Below are 19278 nucleotides of genomic sequence, written 5' to 3' on the forward strand. Positions count from 1 at the left end.
GGCCATTTGTTTCATATGTAAATAAAATTTATAATTCACATCATTACTTTTAAAACCTTCTATATCTCATATAACGACTATTCTCTCCAATATAAAATTTATTTTTACTTCAAATCAATTCTTAGTTTATCATTTATATTCACCAAATTTATTATTTTTGATCTAATTTATTACCGCTTCATTCACATCAATGTTTAATAATAAAAAAATTCCATCATTATATGGAGTGGAAAAGACTAATCACTATAATCTGTGATATTAAGTGCAAAAATAATTTCCTTAGATACTAACAACTTGAACATTACAACTAATGCGATTTTATAAACTTTTGCTTATTTGGCAAGATTGTATAAACAGTTGAGACAATTTTTATAGTTTTGCAACTTATGAGATTTTTATGTTTATGAGAAAATATATAACATAAAAAGTTCAAATTGTATGTCTAAATAAAACTTCAACTTCATCTCATGTTTTCATATCATATGGCCAAATAGACCCTTAATCAAGAGTTAGATAGGTTAAAATTCATTTTATCATGAAATTTAAAACTGAAATTTCATGATTCTTCTATTACTTTATTTATCGATAGGCCACGTGAACGTAAATGATAAGAAAATCTAAATTACGAGACCAATTTTTTTTTTCGATAGCTGACTGGAACTTAGTTCCCTGTAGTTGGTGATAAAATTAACCTATGAAAAATATGATCTCTCATCCTGCCCTATCCATTCAATGATTTAGTATTTATTTATTGGTTCAATCCAATTTGACTTTTATAATATAACTCATTCAAAATTCTCTTAAAAAATTGAATTGATATATAGTTTAAATTGATTCATGAGAAATTTTATTAAAATATTTTTAAAAAATATTTTTTTAATTAGACACTTAAAAACTTATATTTCCCCTCTCCACTACCCAACCCCACCAACGAAAAAGGAAAAATTATAGAAACAAGGAAAATAATCTAGAAAAAGAAAGTCATTTTGAATTAAAAAATGAGAGAAGAATTTGCAAAAAAAGAGGGGAGAACACTAAAATGTAAAATGAGTAAAAGTTTGCAACTTTTCCCTTTCTGGAAAGTACATGTTTTTTTTCCTTTATGGGAAGTTTCAATCTTTTTAATATATATATATAAAGTAGGTGGATGTTCAATTTAAAACGAGGAAGTAAATTCTAGGATATTTGCATTCACTGCCACCAAATTCAGTATAAGTGAAAGTGAAAGTGAAATTTAATACAGATGGCAAATGAATGGATAAAATTGAATTTGAACGGATCAAAATAGACCGAATTAATAAATGAGTAAGTTATTAATCCATCTAAAAGTTACTTGGACTAAAATGCAAATTATAACTCTTACAAAATTTAAATTACTTTATTTATTTTTTCATAATATTTTTAGTATCTTATAAATTATTATTTTTTATTATTATGATATATATAGCATATCAAATGAAAACATCTTGTTTGAAGATATTTTGATTAAATTTTTCATGCATCGCAGTAATAAATATCAACCCAAACTTTGATAGACAAAAATGGATTGAGCTAAACTAATAAATAGAGGGGTCAATAATCAATCCAAAGATGGATTAGTTGGGCGATTTATAATTTCATGGGCTAATATTGACACCTCTATGTTTGGAAAGGGTAAGATGTACGCAAACTTTACTCCTACCTTTGTAAGGTAGTAAAGAAGTTAATTCTGATAGACCCTTGGCTCGAAATTTAGATTCACCAAATTATCTAAACTGAAATAAACACATACAAAAAAAATCTTTTTACCTTGAGAAAATACATTCAAGAATTTGGGATCAGATATATATAGTCTTTACAACATGATTTGGCCTTTTAAACTTAAAGCTGTAAACTACAAAATTGGCAGTGTGATATATAGTTATCTAATTTAGTCATTAGTCGTTTACATGAGCATAGAAAATCTATACGTGAGTTCGAATCCTCTGACAGAACAGATAAAGAATCACTCTTTTCCTGCTTGAAGCTTTTTCTTCTGTTTTCGTCGTTGTTCACGCAAACCTGTGAAATGGAAACAGGACAGAGATGGCAAGAATTAAGGTTGGAAGATAAAAGGCAAACAATAGATGTCAATGTTAATTATCAGAGTGGTGAGGGGAATACGTTTTTTGGTGTCTTTCCTCTTTCTCCTTAACTCGGTTATATCTCTCCGCTTTTCAGCCATATCCTTCAGATTCAATTTACTCTGCGAGTGTAAAAGGCGCGTAATAGGCAGAGTTTAGGAACGAAAGTAGCATTAACGACTGTATTGTTGAAGATAATACACATATAAACAATTACTTCTATATTACCTCTGGACCAGCACTCCTAAGTGCCTGGAGGGGCTCGACACAATCCTGACCAATAACAATCAGTTTTTTCCCTTTAACATCTCCGGAGTTATTTGGATTTTTCTGCCTAGCTAATTCCTCCAGCTGGTTCTGAAGGAGAGGTGAAACACCAGCCTGAAAAGAAAAACAAAACCTTTTAGACTAACACACGAAGCGATGTATGCGTCCAAAATAAGAGTCATCCAAAACGCCAAAGAAAACGATTATGTTATTCATTCTTGTACCACATAGCTTAGAAAGAAAAAATAGGTAGTCTATTTGTCCAATATTATCTTTCAAGCTTATATACGGAAGGATGGCTTTTGGAGAAAAGCAGTCATTCTGAGAAACATCACATTACTTCAAGAACTCACCCCAGCCAAGTAGCGTTTTGAGAATGTTTTGGGTTGCAATGGCCGTGAAAGAAGATTTTTGAGTTCCTGCAATTCCGAAAAAAGTTCAATAGTTCAGTATAAATAAGAGTCTTTAAGACCCAAATTAGTCCAACGCTTTCTGGACCCCACACATAGCGGGAGCTTATTGCACCTAGCTGCCCTCTTTTTAGATATTAATATCAGAAATTTAATAATCAGAATGACCTCTTGTAGCTTGGTAAGTTGAGCAGACGTGGCTTTCTTTCGCTTATGATTGTTCACTCTTTCCTCTTCACTATCATCATCTTCCAAAACTAGTTCCATTAATTCAGCACTTCGCTCAAGCCAATTTTTCTTGGCCTTGTCCTGAAAAAAGGAAACTAACAATGAGCCAAATGTATATATCTGAACACAATTTACAAGCGGCAAAAAGAGGAAACAATATTCTGGAACTTTAAGATCAAGTTACTCGCTAAATACAGAGAAAACAATTTGCTTAATAGGTTATTTTCCTTTAAATTGTGAATACCACCCATCAAATAGGACGCATTTGGATAAGCCGATCCCCAACTAGCTTGGTGAAGCGTAGTGGTGGATGTTGCTTAAAGCCCAAATCTTCTGAAACCCAAAACCCAAAACCCAAGGGAAGGGCCCATCAGTGGCTATTTCCTACATTGCTCCCTCGGTGACACGAAATCCCAACCATAAGGTTGGGGGTGGAGGGTCCTTACCAGTTAGTCAGTTACCACTAAGCTATTCCTCGTTTTGGGTTAATACAGATAAGTTGGTAAACATTTTTGTAAGGGAACCAATAAGGGAGAAGTTTCCAACTACTTTCAGCAGATTATTTCTTATTAAAGCAATGATCAACTAAGAGTGTTTTTGTCTCCTAACATATATGGTACAAATCCCAACACAAAGAAAAAATATTTCACTATACTCTAGCAAAAAATCCTTCTTTTTAAGCTGTTTATGGAATTTATAGCAGAATGGAATAAGATTTCTACGAGGAAAACTACTTATTGTATCATAACCATGTTAATTTGTTCCAAAAGAAAAGATAAACCAATAAGGTAGAAGTTTTCAACTAATTGTGCTAGATTCTTCTTAGCAAAACAACTATAAAGGAAGAATAATAGTATCTTAACAATTTTGTATCCACGAAAGGAAAAACATTTACATATCTTTATCCCTTCAATGATAATTCAAAACAGTATGCAACATGCTTCCTAAAAAGAAAATACTAGTTGTCTAGTAACCAAGTTGGTATGTCCCAAAATATAAGAAGGAATCAGCGTACAATAAAGTGATGCTAATAAGAAGCATATGGATTACAAGATGAAGAACATTAGCTGCTTAAGAACATTAGTGGACTATAGTGAAGAACATTAGCTGCTTACGAACAAAAGAGGCTTCTGAAGTGTAAAGTAAATTGCATTATCAAGAAAAAAGCATTACAATCATCAGAGTTAGATTGGTCACACAGACTCATAACCATGACATAGGAAGAAGCATTTTAACACTCAAAGATACATGGGACCAGAAGATCACCTGAGAGTCCTTTCGCGAAATCTTGTCTATTTGACGTGCAAGGGATAATCGTTTCATAACTTCAGGCATGTATGACATTTCTAAAGGAAACCGCTGGAAGTTATCCTGGAAATAACAACAGCATCCATTGGTGCAAAAAAATTGATACTCAAATAGAGCTTTCATAAAAAAAAATTTAAATACAAAGACAGGAGGGAGAAAAAAATAATATGTCTTGAAATGAGTGTCAACCAAGTTAAGCATACAGCTACAATTGACCAACCGAGAAAGATAGAAGCAAGAAACTCTAAAACATCAGGAAAAGAGAAGCCAGAAGCAGTCTGCTCAGAGAAAAATAATGTCACTGCATCATCTAATCATTTTGTATAAGGAATATAGAACGAAATAATCACAAAAGTTAAAAATCTAAAAGGAAGTATTCATATGCTCAAAAATCTATACATATCGAGTCAACTTCCAAAATGAATGGTTTCCTCGCTTCCGCTCATTTAAAGAGGATATGTATCCATCTAATGAGTATTTGCTCCTTCCAGTGGATATTCGAAGATTACCTTTGAAAATGACTTGCATAAAGCAGCAAACTTTGAGGTATCATTTGGTGTGATTAAAGCAATGCTACACCCATCAGAATGAGCCCTAGCGGTTCTTCCACTTCTATGAACGTAAACCTGCACACAATTTTCATAGATTGAAATTGTGAACATTGTAACAAGCTACCAACAAGAGGGCACATTACAAACTTACTTCAGCTGAATGAGGTAGCTGATAGTGAATGACAGTTCGAACACCAGGAATATCCAAACCTCTGGCTGCAACATCTGTAGCAATGAGTATACCATGCTCGTGTCCCCGAAAACGGTCAATTGCCTGCATTGAACAAAATGGCTAAGAAGATAAGGCAACAGAGCACAAAGTAAAGCACATGTGCAATAGTTCAGTGTTTGTGAGTAGGAAAAGCACATTGATGTGACGATTGGACAAGATGGATCAAAATGACATCTTTTTCTATTCTCAATTATATGAAACAATCTCATAGCAAGTGGATAAAATGTCACGACTGTAGTCATAGAAATCCTAACTTATGACTTTTGGCTTATAAGCCCATCCAAACAGGCTCTAAATAATTCGAGAACAGATCATTGGTGTACCAATCAAGAGGCACTAGACTGAACATCTCCTTTTCTACGCGGAAGAATTACCAGACAATTTGAAAGAAAAGAAATTGGAGCATAACCTAATATGGAAAAGAAATCATAAAAAAGTGACCTTAAGTCGAGCTCTCTGCTGCATCTGGGCATGAAGTGTCCAGACATTGACGCTAAGGATGCGCAAGAGGGAGGAGATATGGCGTAAAGCTGCAATGGACGTACAGAAGACAATTGTCCGACCTTGTCCATGAACACTCAAAATGTAATACAAATACCCATCTTTATCTTCTTCCCTGCAGCTGCAACCCAACAATGGAGATCGATTCCACACCAGGTGAGCATGGATGGTGAAAACAAGTACGTATTTACAGCAGCAGAAATATGTGAGAAGCTTCAGTTTAATATAAAACTATAGCAATTTGAAGGAAAGGGTATATCCGCCGAAATATATACAAAATTTGCAAACTCTGGGCAAAGATTAAACTTCACCAGCACATAAGCACAAAATTAATTGGAAACATGTATATAGCAAGATGAGGTGATGTTTGGCCAATGTCGATAAAGTTGGCATAAATTATTTTCAAAAGAAAAAACAAGAAATACCAACATACTCTATAAATGACTCCTCAAGCTTGTTGGCTAGAATTGATGCATTAGTCAGATCAATGATTGCCGCATCTGCCCTCATTCCTGCTCTCTCAGACAGAGTTTCTATTGAATTCAACTCATCGTTTGCTTTTGATTTTTGTGATCCACGCTTTAGCTTCTTCCTGAAATCGGCAGACAAAGCAATGGTTGCAGAAAACACAAATGTTTGCCTTTTCTTTCTTTGGACACTGGAAACTGTTTCACAATTTTGTGATTTCTGAGAATCGTCATCAGTTGATTTACTAGCCATAGGAAGCATGTCAACTATAGACTGCAACTCGTGGAAATGGCCATTTTCTATCATCCGATCGGCCTCATCCAGCACAAAAAATGACAGTGAATGCAACTGCACAAGCAAAAAAGAAAATAACATCATCCACTCTATAGAACGGATAGAAACATGGGAATGCATGTTTCAACCTACTATAACAAATGTGGAGTAACTGACAAGGACCATTCAGATTATCAGGTGTCATGAGAAGCGACAACAAATAATTGATGAACAGTTGGCCTTAAGCACCACAATCTTTAGTTTGAAGTTATTCACACTTGAATTGCAATTATTGAGCAAACCAGGTAACAGACACCCCTGTGAACAACCTTATTAGGATTCACATTCTACGTTAGAGTAAACCTTCAACCAGTTGAAACAGAGGATTTTGAGGGTTCAATAACATAAATAATTTTCTATCGTGAAAAGAACAGGTCAATACAGAAAGCTATTTCATAGATTAAGAGGCAGAATAAACTCTCTCTATCCTTTGGCTGCTTAGCCAACAGATCATTCTCTTTTTTCCTTTCTCTCCCTCCTTTTTCCTTTAGGCTGGGGAGAAGGGAGACATAGGAAGAGTCGCCTTGTGAAACAAGCCTGTCACATGTCATAAATTGCCACTAACCTCCACGAGATGAGTTTCACCACCAGACATAAGTTCCCAAAGCCTCCCTGGAGTTCCAACAACAATTTCAGGCCTTGCTTTCAAAAGTCTTTCTTGCTTTTCACTTGACATTCCACCAACAATAGGGACAACCCTAAAATTGGAATGTCTTGCTGCTTCCTTCAGATGATCAGTGACCTGGAGAGAAGAAATTATTAGAAATTTAAAAAGAAAAAAAGGATGGGCAAGAAACTGCAACTGAGAAACCCCTCACAATGTGCAATCAAAATGAGTTGCAGTGAACTAACCCAGCGCCCCAGCCAAGTCTAAAGATATAGATAGCACTGCCAGGCAAAAATATTGACTAACAAAAGGAAGATCCAACTACGTTAACAAGAACTGCAATGCAAATAAAACATGAAGTCCACATTCCATTCTGAAGGACTTAAAACAGGAAAGTAGAAGCAAATAGGAACACACACACTTAACATAATCAACCATAAGTTAAGCATATATTCTCTTCCTTTTTTTCTGTTTCTTTACCCCCTAGTGTTGATTGGATAAGGGGGGCTGCAGGGAAATAATATCCTGAACTTGATGCATCTCAGAATAACCCTCAGCATCAATACATTTTTGTTTCTGTGACATTACTACCTTTATCTTGATCAAAAGAGATTCCTGGGTGATTATTTCTTTTTTTTTTTTTGAAAACAACATACAAAATTCCTGGGTGATTACTTGGAATGCTTGCCGCCAACAGCGTGAAATCCAGAAGGAAAAAATTGCCAAGCAGCTGCTTTCTACTACTTACATATTTTGAACAAGCATTTGGGACCAGAGACATGCAAACATATATTATAGGTGTGTGTGTATTGGTGCGTTTAAATATATATACACAAATGCATATATTCCATTACAGGTGTCTTGGTATAAATACAAACTTCTTGACAGAACCTCATATTGCTTTGTTTCAAACAAAACCTAAATGGATGACAAGATATCAGCTTATTATTTTGAAATAATAAAGGAAAACAGTTGTAATATGAGAATCATCACCTGAAGGGCAAGCTCTCTTGTGGGAGTAATAATTAGAGCGCGGAGGAAACCTGTCGAGGCAACTTTTTCATCCAATTCTCCATTTTCTGGAAGCTGCCTTTCGGCCTTTTCTCGCTCCTCAAGCAGACGTTGAAGAATGGGCAGACCAAATGCTAGCGTTTTCCCTGAACCTGTCTCTGCAGCACCCACAACATCCTGGCACACAAACCAACCAGCGTAAATATCATTGTATATCATCTCCAGTGAAATACCTCGATTTTTATCACATAACCAACCTTTCCTTGGTGAGCACCTGCAGGAATGCACGCTTTCTGTATTGGTGTGGGTTCTTTGAACTTGTATGCGTATATCGATTTCATGAGCAGTGGATGAAGTCTCAGTTCATTCCATGCATAATATTCTGTTTCATCTATTGAATCTTGTTCTTGATCATCGTTTCCATCAGTGACTGTTCGAATCAAATTTCAAAACAAGAATTAATACCAAATCGTAAGAGAAGTCTTCAACGTGAGATCATGTTGCAATGATAAAACCAATGGACAAGGCACTAGTCATTCGTTCAGAAAGAGTAATTAAGGACTATATCGACTGCAATATTAACTCACACCAGTTTCTTTTCCAATAAAAATTAATCGGTCTACTCCAAACTTGTGTAAGTGAACATTCCCCATATATTAAAACAGTTAAACGGAAGTAGGTCAAAAGCTTTCTAGTGAGCACCAGTCGAAGTAATAGAATTTTTAGAAGAACTTGTAGAAATAGAAAGTATAGGAAAGTATGCCTATTGCTTTTCTTTTTCTTCTATAGTTATAACAATTAGAAGCCTGATGAATGGCCAATACATTTAGCAAAAAAATCACATATTCTTCTGGTCTGACTCTTTGCATTTATCCTGCATTCTTCCAAAATTCAAGCAGAGGTAAAATTTCTATTTTATTACTGGAACTGAATTCAACTGACTGCAAAATATATCACTTACAGAGCCACTTCAAAAACCAAAAACACAGAACATAGTTTAGTGAAACAATAGGTCAAGATATTGATGCATTGACATCCAAAAATACCTAACTAACAAAGAATTTATTGAAAGATTCGCCAATGTCATTAAAGGTTGTAATGCATCGACATTGAACTTGAAGTTAAGTGACTGATACCAGAATTTCAGAAATTATGAAAATATCCAGAGACTCAATGAAAGAACAAGTTAGCATTATACTAAACTTATTGAGAAGCCTTTACAAAAAGGAAAATATCAGATTTTAATGCAACACTAACCAGCTGGTGACTCTTCATTTCCTTCAGCTTCATTTACAGCATCTTTATTGATCTTATCTTTCTTATTCTTCTTCTTCTTTTTCTTCTTCTGTTTCGTTTCCTTTTCCACCTCCTCAGTCTCCTCTTCGCTCTCACCCTTAGCTTCACCATTCAATTCCTCATTTTTGATATCTACTTTCTGTTTCTTCGGTCTTGTCTTCCCCTTTTCTTCACTTCCTCCATTTGATTTGGCAATACCCAAATTGTACTCTGATTCATCGATCTCTTCGAGACACATAAAACCTACACTCAAGCACCCGAACCTGTGTCAGTCCTTCGAACCCAAAATTATTTGTGCTCAACAATCCAAATCAACAAACACATAAGTTTTAACTAACAACAGGGGAAAATCAACAGAATACAAGAAAGCTTAATGACAAACAAAAAAATACCCAGAGTTTAAGAAAGCTTACAAACCAAACAGCTATTGTTATATTAAGGTTTGCAATCTCCTAGGATGCGCAATTTCTTAAATTCGCAAAATAACCACTCGAAAAAAGTTCTAATAATTTCCAATAGATAAAAGGCTAAAAATGGATCTTTTATTTGCCAAGAGAACCAGCAATGACAACAACAATAATAACTACACCTCAAACCCAAGCTAGCTGGAGAAGGCATATGAATCCTCAATATCATAAATGTTCTGTTTGGGTCCATAATATAGGCTAATTATTGCATCTTTCGCGGAAAGTCAAATTTTTTATTTGACACCAAGAGAAAACATGTTGAAGGTGTCAACTTGATCCAATAAAAAATTGTATCCAATAGTGAGCTTTCTCTAAACTATCTGAAAAATCCACCTCATCCTGAAAGAAGTTAGTGCAAAAGGGGAGAAACAAAGTGGCTTTCTTCAAACTCCTTGAATCCAATTTGAACTAAATTATTTATCCTCCCCAAGAGATAATAAGCTAACAATCCAATCATTATATTGTTGCTAAAACTTCAACTTTATACAATAACAACCTCTATCCAATTATGGGTTTTCTCTAAAACCATTGGAAAAGAACAATACAACTGATACAATGCAAAAGGGCAGAAAGATAAACCTCCTTCGTACTCATTGAAGCCAATCCAGTCTAAATTATTTATCTTCCACAAGAGATAACAAGCTAGAAATCCAATCTTTATATTGTTGCTAGAAAATTTCAACTTTATACAATAACAATCTCTATCCAATAATGGGTTTTCTCAGAAACTATCGAAAAAGAACAATATGACTGATTCAATGCAAAAGGGCAGACAAACAAACCCCCTTCGAACTCGTTGAAGCCAATATGGTCTAAATTATTTATCTTCCCCAAGAGATAATAAGCTAAAAGTCCAATCTTTATATTGTTGCTAAAACTTCAACTTTATACAACTATCCCAATCCAATTATGGGGTTTCTCAAAAACTATCAGAAAATAGCAATACAGCTGATTCAATGCAAAAGAGCAGAAAAATAATCCTCCTTCGAGCTCATTGAAGCCAAATTTGGTCTAAATTATTTATCTTCCCCAAGAGATAATAAGCTAAAAATCCAATCTTTATACTATTGCTAAATTTCAACTTTATACAATTGTGGGTTTTGCCAAAAACTATCAGAAAAAGAACAATACAGCTGATTCAATGCAAAAGGGAAGAAAAATAAACACGCACTTGGTGCGCTTGACTTTCTTCCAAATTCTTTTTTAACCAAGTGAAAACCACTTGTGTAGGTTGGGGTTGAGAATTGGGGGGCCGCTCCCTACCCTCCTTAGAGCTCATTGAAGCCAAATTTGGTCTAAATTATTTATCTTCCCCAAGAGACTATAAGCTAAAAATCCAATCTTTAAATTGTTGCTAAACCTTCAACATTATACAATTGTGGGGTTTCTCTAAAACTATCAGAAAAAGAACAATACAGCTGATTCAATGCAAAAAGACAGAAAAAAAGAAAAGAAAAAAAAAAACCTCCTTCGAGCTCATTGGAGCCAATGAGGAAGGAGACTTTCTCTGTAATTGTTGGGTTCCAATTTAGTGAGTTGATTCTCTCGGATTCTTCTGATTCAACTCGCCTTCGTTTCTTTGTTCTCTTCTTATCTGAATTTTGAGAAGCCATTGCTACACAGACTTCAAAAATTCTCTTACAAAAGAACAGAAGGAGAAACAGGGTTTAACAACAAGCATTTAGGGCTTTACCCCTTTCGATTTTTTTTATTTTTTATTTTTTGGAAGTGATTATATATTTCTTTTTGTAAATTACAAAGACCTCCACACTAGTTTCTGATAGTTACAGATACGTCTCATTTATTTTTCGAAATGGACAATGAGACCCTCTCATTGAATGCGAAAAAACGAAAACAAAATAACATTCCACCTTTGTATTCTCGAGAAAATGATAAAAATGGTCTCTTTTATTTAAAAGTGGATTTAAAATAGTCCCCAAAATATACATTGACATAAACAGTTTTAGTCCTTTAAATTAGTCAAAAGTTAACATTTTCGATTAAGGGTGTGTACGGTATGACATTCAATTTTTCCTTATGTTCGGTTGGTTAAATATTTTTTTTGAATTTTTTTTTTTTTAAATACACTCCTTAATAAAAATAAGAAAAATAAGTTATATCAGTGATATTTCATAATAATTGTCGGGTTTGACCCGTGAGGTCGATCTAACCCAACTCTTGAATTAAGTGAGGTTGTACTAAATTTTTTCAGCCCATTTAGGAACAATGCTTTTTAGCCAATCTCATTTGACCCGCCAGCCTCATAGGCTCAACCTACGAGCCTTAGAGGCCAGCCCGTGGATCGTGAATTTAGAAAAATTTATTATATATATTTTAAGTAGTGTTTTATTTTGTCAAACAATTAAAGTTATTATAATTATGAATTTTTGACCTCTTTTATTTTTGTGTTTATGCTTAAATTCTCGTTTCTCATCTCTTTGTCTATTTTATTGAAAAATGATCATGTAATGTATGTTGTTCTGATTAATCTTATGACTGTTGACTGTTGTATCTTGCCTATTTTGTTGTTTTGTAAGTATTTCACTAAAGTGTGTGCAACTCATGGACATATAAATTTTTGATTTGTTGTTAGTATTGTGTTGATCAATGTTTAATAAACTTTATCTAAGAGGTCAATGTTGTCCATCTTTTAATTGGAGGCCAATCTATAGCTCGTTTAGGCCTGAATTAAACTGCTATTTTATAAGTTCTTTAATTAAAAGGATCAGTCTATCCTAACCCATTTAATTCAATACCCTTTAGGGTTGAAGTGAATTGAATTGGACCGGTCTATTTTGACAGTTGTATCTCCAACACCCTTCATCTTCCCCTCATTTATCTCGCATAATATTTGTCTAACTATTTCTAAAAAAGTGATTAGATTTTGACAAACTTTGTCAAATCCAACATCAAATCCATTATATTTTGCCAAATCCAACATCAAACCAAATTCATTATAGAGCAAAAATCCCGAAAACACTCATTTGCATTCTTGTCTTCTTCTCCAACAAACCAAACCTTTAAAATTCCCTTTTTCTCATCTCCCACTGATCAGTGCCACTTGTTTTGTTTCCTAATCACACAAACCATTAAAGCCACTCTCCTTCATTATCTCTAAAATATAAATAAATGCAGCTTCTACTTTCCAAAGCTTTCATTTTTTTCCATCCAAGAACTCTTTTTTCTTCGTGTTCTTTAACAACAATGGCTACATCCACTTCAATTTCTCTTTCTCCAAAACCCCATCTTAAGGGTATCGTATTTGACATGGACGGAACCCTAACGGTCCCCGTTATCGACTTTCAGGCCATGTACAGGGCTGTTCTTGGTCATGATGAGTACCTTGCCGTAAAATCCAAGAACCCTTCTGGCATTGATATTTTGCACCACATTGAAAGTTGGAGCCACGATAAACAACTTCGGGCGTATGAAGTTATTGCTGATTTTGAAAAACAGGGACTTGATCGCCTTCAAATTATGCCTGGTAAGATTTTTCTCTCTACTTTTTATGTTTGTGGGTAAAAATTGAGTCTTTTTTAGTTTGTGGGTAAAAATTGAATCTTTTTTTAGTTTGTGGGTGTTTTGACATTTTGATTTTGGGTGTAGGTGCTGCTGAACTTTGCAGTTTTCTTGATTCTAGGAACATTAGGTAAGACTCACTAATTAGTTATAAGTTGTAGATTTTTGTCACTTGCACAAAATATGTAACTCTTAGTCATCAACTAGTATGGCAGAGTTGAAGCTATAGAGTTTGGTAGCTCAAGCATTTCTCAAGGTTATTTTGAATTGCTTTGATATGCATTGCTTGAGCCGAGGGTCTCTTGGAGGTAGGATACATTCTATCCTCCTTAGAGCTCACCTGTGAGATTACATTGGGCATGTTGTTGTTGTTGAGCTCGAATGGATCCAAACGGATATGGAGGATTCATATAGCTGAATCCAAGTACTCAGTTGTTTGCTCTTTCATTTTCATGGGGAGGGGGTAGTGGTACATAGCAGGGGAATGGAAAAGGGAGGGTTAGGTGAGAATTAATCTTATATCTTAAGGATGGAAAGAGAGCTCCCTCTTAATTTTCATTTATGATGTAATCTTCCTTGTGAGCTACGTGAGCTTTTCTCTTTATTCAGTTCCGCGGTAACCAGTTTGAGCATTTTCCTACATCAAAGTAGTTATTTTTTCGCTCTCTCGTGCGCGCTTGACTTTGCCATCTGTTTTATAGTATCCATGTCATGACCTAAGGTCTAATGTGCCTAATCTTTCTTGCTCAATCCTTAACTTTGCTTATTCTTTTAAAAGTTTCCATCTTGAGATGTGGTTGAAAGTTAAAATGCTTCATGAGACTGCCTGAGGATGCAGGTATGCAGATTAACCAGCTCTTTTTAAACCAAGAAATCCAGTGTTTTCGAATCTCAACTTCGACTGGATGGATCATGGACCTGCTCCTCTACCCTTCTCCACCCAAATATGAGACCTCGTTCACTATTCGGGATGTACGGTTCCTACACTTCCTCATTGTACTACCTTCGCTAGTGAAACAAATCCCTGATGCAAATTGGCCAGATCTTTTTTCCAGTTTTTTGAGTATTTACTACAACATAATTCTTTGGGCATTTTTTTGGCCTCTCTCATGCGTGAAACTATTTTTTCCTCAATTTATTGATCTTTTAGACATGTGTTTTGTACTGTCTTATGATGCATCACTTACTGTTTTCCTCCTTTTTGACTGTCGTGAGGATGTAGCCAAATTATATTCAAGTTGGTGTTGGAAGACTTATCAAGCTTAATTCTCTTGTGACAGAATGGTTTTTCTTTTGGGATACATAAGTTGTGACAAAATGCTATGCTTGTGAGATTTTTAAATCTGCTTATATCGGTCAAAGGCATCTTACATTATTTTATGCCCTTCCACCTTCACTCACATTATTTTATGCACTTCACTGTTGATGGATTCCCTTGGACCACACATTTGATTTGATGAGAGAAATGACATGTTCAAGTTAAGCTCCAGAAGCTGGATTATCACATCTTTGATAAATTCGAGTGAAGGAAACAGCTCGCGCTTCTGTGTTAACGACTTACCTGTACTGGATAGATTTTATGTATGCTTCGCTCATATTGAAAAGTACCTATATTGACTCAATGTACTAGAAGAAGGGAATGTTATTTCACAGTTTAGATGTTTCTGGCTCTTCCGAAGAGAATAATTTTAATTGTTTTGTGAATTCTATTTCAGAAGGGGATTAATCACTAGAAATGTCAAAGATGCAGTTGACTTGTTTCATGAACGCTTTGGAGTAAGTTTTTTCCCTTCTCAGTTAAATATATAAAACAATTGTTTTGGCAAGAATTCTTTGTTGACATTGTATGCTGAAGTTAGTGAACAAAGGTAATTGGACTTTCCAGAAAAAGAAAAAAAAAGAAGACCATGCTAGTTCTATGTGGGGATGAAACAAGAATCACCACTGCATAGGAGAAGAAAGAGGAAGAATTTATCTTCTTTTGTACGCTTTAGTTTCTTTAGTTTGAAGTAAACGCAAATAGGAAACAGAATGGATATTTAAGCTTAAATTTTTCTTCTTCACTCATTACCAGTCAGAGGATCATGAGCTGCTAAGGTCGTGATGGCCTAAAAATTTTGTGCAGACAGTGTGGTGGAGAATCTGTATGTTTTTATAGTCAAATAGGGAAGGGAAGCTCAACTAGAGGATGTATGGTTTCCGTCACAATTATGTTGCTCTGAGCTCCAGTGCCCATTTAGGGGAAGGAGGTAAAGATAGCTGTTGAGCTTACGAGAAGGAAGCATGATAGCATGCTCAATTCATTTCTTTACAGGATCCGCCTTGTGGCCGAACAATGATTTAAAAGATAATCTACGACACTCTTTGTAACATAATGTTTAATTTTATGTAGCTGAAACATGTAATCCGGAGAGGGAGAAAAGGTGGACAATACCCTCTTTCTGCTTTGTTGGCAAAATAAAGGAAACAATAAAACTAAATCTGTAAATGATATTTAAAAGAAAAATAAGAGACATTTTTCATGAAAAAAAGGCATGCAAACCTAGTAAATAAGCAGAGATATGCGTGAAGTTGCAGTGAATTCATTTTCTCATCAAAAGTGAGAAAAGAACCCTGAAAGTTTAAATTGACTTCTTGATCTTGTATTTACTTGGGTCTCACTGTAGGTAGCTCACAAGTTATAAACCAATTCAAAATCGTTTTGAATAGTCATAAGGAACAGTCACTGTTCACTCTGCGGCTCTTAAATCGATTTTTTGCTAGCTTATTAGTGGTTTTGCGCCCGCAGAACTTTGTAGGATGCTCATGCATTTCTTCTAAGATAACACCTCTTTTCAGCATCTAGGTAGCCAGCCATGTACTTTCTAAGATATTGGAATAGTTGGTTGATTCAACTGAGCTTGATTTGGCTTGTCAAGCTCAACTTCAGTTCAATGTCTGAGTAGTTAATTACTGTGCCATGTAAAATCCTGACAGATAAGCACTGGGCACCAGTAATCAGTGCCAGTATGGATGTCCTCAAAGAAGGGTCCACTCACGAGTGATATTGTAGAGGAGTTTTGCGTTCTGAAAAAGTTGTGCAGACATGGGAATTTTGGAAAGAAAACACCTTAGGCGCAAAAACTGCACTGATTGAAAGGTAAAAGAGAGGAAATATGCCGAAACAGTACGGAGCCTGCAATACGTTATACGTAGGCTTTAATACTTTAATAAATTTGTGCGCCCTGTTTTTTGTGTGGTATTTTTACTCATCCTTTTAATATTCAGAAGTAGGCCCCCCATGGTTTTGGTCTAGTTATATGAATGCAACATGTGATGTGTGGGTATGTACACGTCACAAGTTCGAATCTTGCCCCAGACAAAAGCTTGGTATTTAAATGGAGAAGGGTAGAGAGGTAGGCCCATTATCCACTGAGTTTCAAACCGTGTGCCACTGGCCTTTGAGGATTTCTCGGTTATAAAAAAATAATCAGAAGAATGGAAAAAGAACAAGCCACCCAATCTTTTCTGTTTTTCATCTGCGCGGACAATATATGTGGATATTGTGTCTCTCTATTTGGAAATTTAAGATTGTGTTTGGATTGGGAAACAGTTTAGGGAGAATTAGTCTTTGGTAGGGAGAACTGATCTCATTCTGAAGTGAACATATCCAAGAGGAGGAAATCTAAAATGCATAGTTGTGTCCGAATCCAAGAACGAGTGAACAAACTTCCCTTTTCCATCCTATTATTTAGTATCTTTCAGAATGATAGAATAAAAGGTCATTTGCTTTCTGGCCCCTTAGAAACTCGAATTCTAACTTCTAGAAAAAGAAAAAAAAAAGGAAGCTTGAAATCTTAGTGGATTCTCGAGGTGTTTAAGGAAGCTTGATGTCTGAGTGGAACCTCCAGGTGTTACACTTATGGTTAATCTCCTGAGAAAAGAAATCTCTCCATGTTTGCTATAACATATCTTTCACATCAGCTCATGCTATACATTTAGTTCCATGGTCTTTATTACATATTCTATATAAAGCTTAAGTTTAGAATCTCTTTTTGATGCAGGTGAAATTTTCTCCTGCACTGAGCAGGGAATATCGTCCTTACAAACCAGATCCAGCTCCATTGCTGCACATTTGTTCAACTTGGGAAGTCCAAGCTAATGAAGTAATGATGATTGGGGACAGCCTTAAAGATGATGTGAGCTTCCTATCAAGCTGACTGCTCTTCTTCTCTTTCATCTCTGCTCTTTGCAATAGGTGATTCGATGCATCTGTGCAAGAGATGTGACATTTTCCTTCGCTTAGATTGACTAAGTTTTCAACTAATTCATATTGGTACTAATTGACTTGACATAACTTTGTGCTTGGCATATGTATGAATAGAATAATGTGCTACCTTAAATTAGTTAATATACAGGGTATTGAATTAGCTTAGTCCCTGCATCGTATTTTAGCGGTTCTTAGCATACAGGCTTTGGCTCTCACCTCTAAGTAATTACTTTGATGCTTTCTGTAGCCTTGTGAATTATTTTTTTTCCGTTCATGCTCTTCTTGTCATTTAGAAAGTCATGGTAAAATATGTGCAAGTGACATGTAATGAAAAATTTTGAGGTTTTGATACACAGGTTGCTTGTGGCAAACGAGCTGGAGCTTTTACTTGCCTGCTCGATGAAACAGGAAGGTATGATGCTCCAGAATATAAAAACTTCGAACACCAACCAGACTATAAGGTGTCTTCTCTTGTTGAGGTTCAGTCACTTTTAGAAAGAGATTTTGAGCTGACATCTTGATTTTTGCAACTCTTTGGAACCCCTGCCTGGCTGAAGAGCGAGACATGGTTTACCCTCGTAAGCCTCCATATAGCATTCCTGCATGCACATTTCTTTTGGTTTCTGCCCGATTAGAATAATTGGATTGCAGCTTTGCTCAAGTGAGCGGGAATCTTTGAGATGGTGACCAGCCATTTATTTTTCAAGCCAAAAATGGGGAATATAAGTTTTTGTTCGCTCTTGGTGGTGCAACTGGTGATTTACAGAGACTAGTTTTTTATCGACTAGCCAGGTTCGTTAGGGGTGACATCGTCATCTTGTCACCTCTAGCAACTTAGGTAGCACAGCTCTTCCGCGCAATCACTCTCTTCTTCAAATTCCAACGATTTTTATCATATTAGCTAAGATTTGTTAGGAATATTTGTACTTGTTAATGCAAAGATTTTCTTTATATTTCAGAAATGAGACCAAGCTGGTCTGAGAGTTGTTTGTGTAGCTTCCATTTTAGAATTCATGCAGTATTGTTTCTGAAATGTCATCAATTTCCCCAGTAGATCAAATTGCATAGTTCACATGTACATTTCTGAATGAACTCTAGCAAGTGTTACAAAAATGTGTAGATCACTTTGTTAGTATTAAACATTTTCTGTTATTCTAAAATAATAAGTAATTAAAGATAAAGATAAGAATGAGGATGAGAAGCTTAAACTCTAGCAAGAAGATGAGAGTAGCCGACAACTTCTTCACAATATGCATAATCCTTTCTTTCAAACCCCTCGTCCCCTTTTAACTAATTGTTAATTGCGTCTCGACTCTAAATAAAACTCTTCAACATGTTACTTAGTCCAATAATTTAAACAAAATCAGTCTTATTCACCACTTCTAGCTCATATACTCTTACAGAGTTATCTTGGTTCACAATAAATAATTTTGGTCTTTTTGTTGTTAGTAGATTTTAATTTTGGTTGTTGTGATAAATAATTAAGTATATTTGATTTTCAATTTGTTAAAATATGTTTTTGGTTCTTGTGAGATTATATTGGATATGTTGTTATTGTTGGTCCTTTTATATAGAAATTGTATTGCATTATTTAAACTATATATATATATATATATATATATATATATATCCTTAAATATGGAGTAACAATATAAATTTAACATAGACAATCAAATGATGTAAAGAATATAATGAAGACTCATGGGTCAAATTGCATATTCTAATTAAT

General features: G+C 35.1%; 2 protein-coding genes across 2 annotated transcripts; one reads left to right on the forward strand and one right to left on the reverse strand.

Annotated features, from left to right (window-relative positions):
- Positions 1 to 1798: 1798 nt before the first annotated feature.
- On the reverse strand, positions 1799 to 11475 carry LOC129883188 (DEAD-box ATP-dependent RNA helicase 13). The gene is made up of 15 exons (XM_055957791.1): positions 11247 to 11475; positions 9276 to 9557; positions 8276 to 8448; positions 8001 to 8195; positions 6966 to 7142; positions 6033 to 6415; positions 5540 to 5720; positions 5018 to 5140; positions 4825 to 4941; positions 4274 to 4378; positions 2948 to 3088; positions 2723 to 2788; positions 2331 to 2483; positions 2143 to 2224; positions 1799 to 2040 (listed from the first exon to the last, which is right to left on the reverse strand). Exons 1-15 carry the CDS (start codon positions 11392 to 11394, stop codon positions 1985 to 1987), a joined length of 2382 nt encoding a protein of 793 aa, XP_055813766.1. The 5' UTR covers positions 11395 to 11475; the 3' UTR covers positions 1799 to 1984.
- Positions 11476 to 12591: 1116 nt separating this feature from the next.
- Positions 12592 to 18582, forward strand: LOC129883189 (haloacid dehalogenase-like hydrolase domain-containing protein At2g33255). Its single transcript, XM_055957792.1, has 5 exons — positions 12592 to 13265; positions 13388 to 13430; positions 15016 to 15076; positions 17344 to 17478; positions 17906 to 18582. Exons 1-5 carry the CDS (start codon positions 12911 to 12913, stop codon positions 18068 to 18070), a joined length of 759 nt encoding a protein of 252 aa, XP_055813767.1. The 5' UTR covers positions 12592 to 12910; the 3' UTR covers positions 18071 to 18582.
- Positions 18583 to 19278: the final 696 nt, after the last annotated feature.

The sequence above is a fragment of the Solanum dulcamara genome, chromosome 3 (genome assembly GCF_947179165.1).
Source record: "Solanum dulcamara chromosome 3, daSolDulc1.2, whole genome shotgun sequence".
Taxonomy (NCBI): Eukaryota; Viridiplantae; Streptophyta; class Magnoliopsida; order Solanales; family Solanaceae; genus Solanum; species Solanum dulcamara.